Raw genomic sequence first — 9,376 nt, forward strand, 5'->3', positions numbered from 1 at the left:
CCAGAAAACTCCTCCTACAGCAACGTTTTAGCTGCATTTTTAAACTTGAGTGGTGACTGAGGTGCCTGCACGATCCTTTTGACCACATCGCTCTTCTCTCTCGCAGCTCACAGTCCTGAGTGGATGCATGGACCCAAACTCAAACTGACTGTAGGTCAGTGGGCACCAGACATACTCACAGTTAACTGTCTCTATTTTGCTGTAAGGTATTTCTTCCTCACAGGAGATCCCACGAGAGTATGGAGAGGCATCATTAGCACTGCTGTTGGTGACCAGCTAAAACTGAACTGGAGAGAATAGGTTCTTAGCAAATAGATCTGAGATATTCCTGTCCCACCCCACCCCCAGCTCTCACCCAGCACCTTGGGAACATCCCTGAGGCCCTGGGAGAGACTGCCTGATGACTGCTGTCCCCTCCATGTCAGGTATCCCCCTCACAAACTCAACTAAGGACCATTTTATACCAGCTGGCTGGCTCTCCTCCCATAGGAAGGCTACTCCATGACCCCAGTGCCCCACTAGCAAACTCAAGGGGGTAAATATTACTGTCATATGGCTGTGCTTTTGTAAGGTGAGACAACCCTCTTTTTCCCTGTCCATGTCCTCACTGAGTTGTCTGTATGCAGCAGAAGTATCCTTCCCATGGCTTTGCTTTCCCAGGCTGAGCCCAGCTCTCTCACACTGCTCCTCCTGCCACCTTGTAGCATCTCTGTATCTCTTTCTGCTCGAGTTCAGCACTTTCAAGTGCAGGTGACCTTGAATTTCGGTGTTCATATCTTACCACCTCTTGCGATTTACCACATTTTCTGCTTTGTTATCCTCCTCAGAAGAAGAACAAAGGGCTGTGTGTTGGCTCTGTAGAAAATCTCTGTTTGCCTCCATGGCCCCTGTATAACTCAGGATATGGTGATTGCTACTCCCAGACTGAAAAATTGTGGGGAAGTTTACAAGTTATTACAGAGTGGTTCACAGCTGACCTGAAGAAAATTACAAGTGTGTACATTCCATCCTCTCTCCACCAGATATCTTTCTCTGAGCTTTCAAGGGAAGTTTAGCACACCTACAGCTTTCAGCACATTATGTTTGTAACACACTAGTGGTTATTTATCTCTATGACATTGTCTGTCCATGTTCCTCTTAGGGTCCCTCTAGGAGAGTCAGTAGGGCTCAGCTTGGGGAGAAGAATAAAATCTGCCGTTCTTCCCTGTTCCCCAACCCAGGCAACTCCCGTTAGTTTTCATCGCCATGATTTCATTTCATTTCATTTCAGCCAACATCATAATTATTGTCATTTCAGTCCCCAATCCCACCCCTTGTGCTGTGGATTTTGCCTCCCACCTCTCTTCACACCTGCCAGTCAGAAACAGCACCTTTCCAAAGCCACGTTTTTCATCTCCTAAATCTGTCTCCACTCCATTCCTTTCACTGCTTTTGGCAAATCACATCCTCTGCTGCCTTTAAATAATTCTCTTCCTGTGTTTAGAAAAGGAGATGGCCGTCTGTCAGGAACACCAACCACCCCAGAAGCACTGCAGACACACCTTTCTGAAAGATGAGTAGGGTCAGGGACTCAAACTTCTATATCACTTCTCAAAACACAGCAGAGCTGCACTTAGAAATGTCACATTGCACTCCAGAATCCTGCTGTTTTCCTCTAAAACACTGGTATCACCATAATTTTTTTCTCATTCTCCTTATTACCAAGCTGTTACCCACAAAACCAGCCCACTCCTCCTTGGTCTGCCCAAAGTACAGCAGCCAGCCATTCTCCAGCCACATCAGTCACCAGGAATGCTCACTTCTATCTTAGCTTTTTTCACCTGAATTCAAGCTCTTTTCCTCACCTCTAAAGTTCTCTGCATCTTCTTGCTTGTTCCATCTTTCTCCAAAACACATGGCACTTCCTTGGATGTTTTCCTACTGCACTCTTCCAGCTTCATGCCTCACTTTGCCTGACCATGCAGTATTGTGGCTGGTGACAGTACACAGATGGGAGATTACTCCATTGGAAAATATGCATTTTGAATGAACTGAAGTAATTTTGTGAGATCATAATTTGTGCAACAGAAAACAACTAATGAAAAAATATAAGATTTTTTCAGTTTAAGAATATGTATGAATATTTTAAAATGCAGAAGTATTTTATTCTTTTATTTGTTTCATTTCAAATCATTGCTTAATTTTTTTATAAGCCTTAATAACTTATCAGCCAAACAAATGCAAAAAAGCATACAATGGAAAAGGGATTGTCTTCAATTTATTACTGCTTTGATCCTAAGAGGAAATAATGAAAGCTAAACAAAAACATAAATAAAAGGAAGCTACATTATGTTGCACTGTGTGTCTATAACACCAGGACATACTATTGACATATTATTAATCATATAATTAGATCTAGAGAATAAAATAACATAAATTTCCATTGAAATAATGTTAAAAAATTAATTCTGAAAAAAAAATAAAAGTAAACTAAATAAGAAGAGCTGGTCTCTCTTATGTAATAAGACCAACTGAGTACTTGGAGGCAGGGTAATGCTGTGATCACCATTAGCATTTTGAATACATCATGAGACAAGTCTTTTCTTTGTGACTGCTGCTGACTAGTGTTGGGTCCTTCCTTGGGTTATTTCTTTTTTTTTTTTCCTGGTTCATTTTCTCACATTTTTTTTTTCCTGCCTGCAGTGTGGAGCTTTTTTCTCTTTGTGACTTTCTTTCACTATTCGTTTATGCAGTAGCCAGCAAACTGGAAAGCTGCTCTGGGTTGGAGCTGCAACCAAAGAACAGGTTAATAACTTCAATAACAGTCATATTTTGGATCTGCCACATACCTCTTTGGGGTTCTTGAATGAATCTCTGGTATTCTCTTTGCTCTTATAAATCATGAAAATGGTGCCTGTTGAGATTAATGGAGGAAAAGCAAATTATTTTTCTGACTTACAAAGCACCATAATTTACAGAATGGCACTAAACAAAAATTTAAAGCTATTGAGTAAAAAAAAAAATTTCAAGTCTGTCCTGGTTTCAATATTTTGTCCTTTACCATGTATCCTAAAGGGACTAAAATATATCTTAAAAAACCTCAACATATCCATAGTGTCTAGTGTCTCCACTGAATAAAAACTGCTTAAACAATTATTGCAAAGTGATGTCAGTAGCTGTAAGTTCTTATTTTGCTCAAAAAGCTAATACATTTTTAATGGGAAGGGATATAAATGAGCTGCATATACAAGTTGTTATTAGCTGAAGAAAATGAAAAACAAAAATAATGAGACCTGGAAATTTTAGATCAGCCTCTGTAAAAAGTTGAAAATTAATTAGGGTGTCTTCTGTGGTGGAGACGTCTGAACTTTTAAATTTTTCACTTCAGTCAGGGGTGACTGTAAAGAAGTGGGGTTTAGCAAACACATTAAAAGGAGTGCTACCACCATTCACTGTCTACAAAAAAAACATATTTGATTTTTGTTTCACAGAAGGTGTTTGATAGCCCACTCACCTCTTTTCCTGTTTATCACAGATACAAAATCTTCTATTGGCCTCCAAGCCTATGCTGTGACTGACAGGTGCCCCTTCAGCACCCACATATCACCAAATCTCATCTGTCTCCGCAAGTGGTGAAGTGAACCTCCTGTAAACTCCTGAGCCCGAGCAACAGAGTAGAAGGAGAAGGGAACAGGGGCCATCTGAGAGGGCAGAGACTTCTTACTTTCAAAGGTAAAGTCCATCCATATTCAATGTGCTACTAGTGGGCCAACTTTGACAACCACGGAAAAGGGAGCTGCAGCAGTTAACTCTCCCTTGAAATCCTCTGTGAAACCACTTTTTCAGTCTGACTGTTTTGCTGAGTGATGTGGAGAGGGGAGAAAATGGAAAATGCTGTGCCTTGGCTGGAAGCTTTCAAAGGTATTAACGATGTAAGGGTAGTCTGAAGTAGAGCACCTCCAGCCTCTGTTCAGCTCAGAAATAACACTTGAATATTGCCAAAACCAGATGTTTTATATCTATAAATCTAGAATTATGTATCTCTATATATCTACATATTTGTAGATCTATGTATCTATAACAGATTATCAATTATTTTTTAAATTTTTTTTTTGCTTTTGATAGCTCAGCCTATAAACTGCTTTTAAGGGGTCTCTGACAGGCAATTAAGAAAAGTGAGCCAGTGCTGCAACGCTTACAGTCACAGTGTGCCAGGTTCACACATCAAAAGCATTAGTAGGAAATATTATCTACCAGTATCTGTTTCTGCATGAAGAGCCATTATCTAGTGACTCAACATTCAATATTTAGAGGTTTATACCTTATACAAAGTTAAACTTAATAACTCAGATATGCTAGCTAAAGCTGAAAACTCAATACACTAGAGAATTATACCATCAGTGTTGATTGCAGCACTGCTTTTCTGTCATTGTTATTTCTGAATAATGAATCCAGTGGGGTTGAGTGCTGTATTTGTAACAGATTTCTCTTCATGGCACGTACCAGCTGAAACAGTCCTGGTGCCCTAAGAAAAGCTGAGGCAGGTCAGTGAGCCTTGAGTAGCATCCATGCCTGGAGCAGAGGATGAACACCAACTTCCTCTGTGTTGAGCATACAGACCCTTCTGTTCCCCCACACAAGTGGCACAGTCAGGCAAGAAGGGGTGAATTGTGACTCCTTCTTTATCAGTACAAAAATTTGCACTGTTCTCTCTCCTTTTTTATACCTGAGAAGAAATTTTTAATTTAGGAGAGCCTATCCTTTACTTTTATGGAATTAATCACAATTCCTATTATTGCTACAACTTAATAACAATGATTATTACAAATTACTCTTCTTTCCTGGAAACTCTGTGACTTTGAAGTTCTTTCAAGATGTGGTCAACCCGTAAGCAAGTGTAACACAGGTGCAGCGCAGCACAAATTTTCAAAAGTTTTAGCTGTGACAAGTCAAATTCTTTTGAAAGAATCATTACTTCTTAAAATGTGAACACTTAAGTCAGCAAACCATGGCCTTTTACAGGGGTCATGAACTGACATCCGAAACAAGAAGAAAGGTAGCTGAAGCACTGACTCACTCCTAGAGAGCAGATCAGTATTTTATTATTTTAAAGCTGCCTTCATTGCACTCTTCAGAAATTACAGAGAGGAATTGTTTTGCTTTTCTCTGAACTAGAAAACTGAAGTTGGGTAGAACAGGCTGGAGCACTAAACTGCAATAGGCTCAGCCAAGCAGCCCACCAGCTTGCCTGGAGGTCAGGGCCAACCCAGAGCTTGGCCCTGCAAGTGCTGCTGTGTGTCCCTGGGAACTCCTTGTTGCTGCAGAGCTTTTTGTATGTGATCCTAGGGATCCACCCATAGAAAACTAGCTTGCATGTCTCTACGACTCCATAGCAGTATCCAACCCTGAACAGCTTTGCTAAAAATGCAGTTCTGCTGCTGGGTGATGGTTTCTTCAGTCATGACTCATTTGTAAGGGTTTTTATGCTACAGGCAAAAAGCTTACCCACCCCAGGGAGCACAAGAAAATCCAGATCCTTAGATCAGATGGAGAGTTTTGTACCCTTTTTTTATCCTTATGCCTATTCAGAACATGAATTTTTCCCTGTCATCGTAATGATGAGGGACTAGCCCACTGGCACCTCAGTTTAAGGGAAACCAAGAATATCCCAGTACTCATATTACCCATATATAAGAATGATTGGCAGGCTGTCAAGGCAGCCTTTTGGGTGGTACAGCTGCTCTTGTCCAGCCAGCGAGACTGAGACTGCATTTTGCAGTTCCTCTCTCTTCCTGGAGGCTGACCCAGAGGCTCAACTCAGCACAGAGAGAGGCAGAAGCCACCCTGGCAGTACTGTGCCAGGACACCCAGCCATTTTCCCCTTGCTCTTTCCTGTACAGGTATCTGAGATGAATCCCACAAGCCAATCCCTTGGCACGACTGAATATGACTATGGATATGATGAAAACACTGCTCCGTGCAACGAAGGAAACAGCTTTCGCAGGTTTAAATCCCTCTTTCTGCCAAGTCTTTACTGCCTCGTGTTTGTCTTCTGCCTTCTGGGAAACTCTTTGGTCCTTTGGGTTCTCCTGACCAGGAAAAGGTTGACGACAATGACAGACATCTGCCTGTTGAACCTTGCTTCCTCTGATCTCCTCTTCGTTGTGCCTCTCCCCTTCCAAGCCCACTACGCTTCAGACCAGTGGGTTTTTGGCAATGCTATGTGCAAGATAATGGCTGGCATTTATTACACAGGTTTTTATAGCAGTATTTTCTTTATAACCCTCATGAGCATAGACAGGTATATAGCAATTGTCCATGCTGTCTATGCCATGAGGATACGGACAGCCTCTTGTGGCGTAATTATCAGTTTAATGCTGTGGCTGGTGGCTGGCTTGGCTTCTGTGCCCAACATCATGTTCAACCAGGAGCTGGAAATTGAGCAGACTGTGCAGTGTGTCCCCACATATCCGCCAGGCAACAATAACTGGAAGGTTGCTTCTCAGTTTGCAGTCAATATCTTGGGCCTCTTGATTCCATTTAGCATCCTCTTTTGCTGCTACGCCCAGATACTGAAAAACCTGCAAAAATGTAAAAATCGGAACAAGATCAAGGCGATCAAGATGATCTTCATCATTGTCATTGTTTTCTTCCTCTTCTGGACTCCCTTCAACATCGCACTGTTCCTGGACTCTCTGCAGAGCCTGCACATCATCAACGACTGCAAGGTGAGCTCCCAGATAGCCCTGGCCCTGCAGCTGACGGAAACCATCTCCTTCGTCCACTGCTGCCTGAACCCCGTCATCTATGCCTTCGCTGGGGTGACATTCAAGGCCCACCTTAAGGGACTGCTTCAGTCCTGTGCCCGTGTCCTCTCCAGCCCTGCCGGAGGTGCTGGGGCTGGCCAGTCATTTTCAACACCCACCCAGCTTTCCGGCTGGTCTGACAGTGCCGGGGTCATGTGAGCCCACCTGAGCTGCCTTCTGCTGGTGGAAGGGCTGGTTGGAGGTCTGATGTAGTCCTGGAGGGTGTGCCATGTGCGCAGCATCCCCCTGGGAGAAGTAGTATACCTGCACCTCCTTTTGGGATATGCTGTGAATTGTGACGTAATAAGTTGCAACGTTAATTTCCCAAGAGCACCGGTGCACTTGTAAAATAGTGACTGTGCAAGGTTGCCACAGAACGATCTTTAATTAAGTTTTTTAGAGCTCTTTAAAAACATTTCAGCAAGCAGGGTGCTTCCTGTAGTATTTATTTTCTTCTCTGATGAAAGCATTGCTTCTGCCTCATCCCCAAATATGCTCTGCCTTGTGGAAGCTGTTCTATACCTGAATCCCTACATCCCTGAGACAGACATGGGAAACCCTTTTAGGAAGTGAGGAAGTGGACAGGCATAAGATTGCTTCACATTATAAAGAGGGAATCACCTTAGTCACTGTCACCATTCCCCCTTTGCCTCAGCTCTGAGATTAAGAGTCCCCTCAGCTCAGGACTGCTTTACTGTGGGATGTCCCCAGGGCCACAGCCAGGGAGCTGCTGTTGCCCAGAGCAGCCTTTGGTGGTGATGCCTCCAAAAATAACAAAGCAATACCTCCAGGCGTCCCCTGTACCGGTCACTTATGGAGGCTCATACGCTTGAAAACATCATCATCAGAGCATGCAGGACAACAGCATCACCTCTGGAGCTGCGGGACCTCCAACTCTGTGCTTCCAGCGCTCGTTGCTAAATATAATCACCACAAAATGGCATGTAGCAAGTAGGCTCGATCTCTTTTTTACATTTGTACATATTTTCTGACGTATTAGAAATGCTTTTTTTGAATAAATGTATCAGCTGCACCTTTTTTTCATGGCTCCTGAAAGTCTGCCTAATGACTCACAAGCTGACTTTAGGATAAGGAAAGGATGATTTTTGGGTGAGTATCAAGTAAAATACATGGGTGGAAATGAGAGGCACCCTGAAGCTGTTCGGTAAAATAAGTCTCACCTCCACTTTCCTGCTGAGGAAGATTTTTTCTTTCCCAATGAAATCAGCTTAGACAGCACAAAGTCAAGTTTTGGCAGTCAGGTTTTCTGACTGTAGGGAAGAAACACAATGACTGATCAAGGAGGGGACCAGAATCCCATCCAGACTGCATGGGATGTACAACACCAAGGAGCTGCCTTCAAGGGTATAATGTGTCAGTGTAGAGTTCCTTGCACCTTTTTAGGCCTCTAGATGTCGGGGAATAATAATTTCACACCTTGGAGCTTTTTAGGCAGCTTTTTTTATTTTTTTAATCTGATTGAAATTGGGCATTTGTGAAACACCAACAATTTGCTTTGTTGACAGTTGTATAAAAAGAGACCAAAACCAAAAAAAGACTGCTTTTAGGTAAAGGTAATATTCAAGGACTCTGGTTTTAAAATAACAATATGGATCATATCTGGAGTCTTGTTATTCAGAGGAAATAATAAGCAATAAGGGATAAGGCCCCAAGTCCTTATTTTTCAATAATTGTTTATTTGTCTTGTTGAATTTCATATTTCAAAAAGACAAGATGGCCAAAAGCACTGCAATTTTTAAAAGATTATGCCTCATTTTAGGTTGATGTGTCATTCAAAGCAAGACACACCAATATATGTCGCAGATATGAACGATTCTTTCCAATCTCATCATGAAATTCTGCAAGGGTGAACCTAAAATGTCCCAAAGAGACTCTTGTGTCATGAATGCAGCTGTCTTTTCAGCAGTAGACTAGGTTTTCTCTGGGTTCTGACACAAGAGTCAAACTCGGCTTTCTATTATTTCTTTTCTCCAGCTCCTACTGTTCTCTGTGCGTGTGTCACAGAATTTAGCACAAATGATATGAGAAGCCTTAACTTAAGAGTGAAAAATAGGCTTCACTGGGCTCACTGCAGAGTTTCTAACCCCTGCTCCTCATCTTCCACTGCTATGTTTGAAACACTGGTATTTAAGAATCCAGAAGTGCAGATCCAAGCCCTACAGCCTCTGCTCAAGCACAGTCAGTCTCTCACAGATCAAGATTAAAGATTCTTAGGACACTTCTCCCCTCAGAAGACGTTTTTCTCTGTATAATGTGGTTGCAAAGAGGAATAATACAAGCTTGTCCCCCTTTTACTAGTAGAACTACCAGAACAGAGACACAAATATACCCAGCATCATTCCAAGCACTTGTACACAGCGGAGCACTCAGAAGTACTGTGCCTTTTCTCTAAACATGAAGTTTTATTTTTACTGGTTTTAACCCCAAGAGTTTATGCTACCCTTATATATGATCTATGGAGAGGATCTATGGACACACTAGGCAGTGTTCAAAAATTTTTGCACTTTTATGCACTGAAAGAGTTCTGAATAACAGCTCTACACTCATATGATGCTAATAAGGAGCTGGTA

The 9,376-nt window shown here is 42.2% G+C and overlaps 1 protein-coding gene across 1 annotated transcript; it reads left to right on the forward strand.

Moving 5' to 3' along the window:
- The first annotated feature begins 5,873 nt into the window (after window positions 1-5,873).
- LOC126640437 (C-C chemokine receptor type 8-like) lies at window positions 5,874-6,950 on the forward strand. The gene has a single exon (XM_050316237.1). It carries the CDS (start codon window positions 5,889-5,891, stop codon window positions 6,942-6,944), a length of 1,056 nt encoding a protein of 351 aa, XP_050172194.1. The 5' UTR covers window positions 5,874-5,888; the 3' UTR covers window positions 6,945-6,950.
- Window positions 6,951-9,376: the final 2,426 nt, after the last annotated feature.

The sequence above is a fragment of the Myiozetetes cayanensis genome, unplaced genomic scaffold (assembly GCF_022539395.1).
Source record: "Myiozetetes cayanensis isolate MyiCay16 unplaced genomic scaffold, myiCay2020 scf1, whole genome shotgun sequence".
NCBI classification, from domain to species: domain Eukaryota; kingdom Metazoa; phylum Chordata; class Aves; order Passeriformes; family Tyrannidae; genus Myiozetetes; species Myiozetetes cayanensis.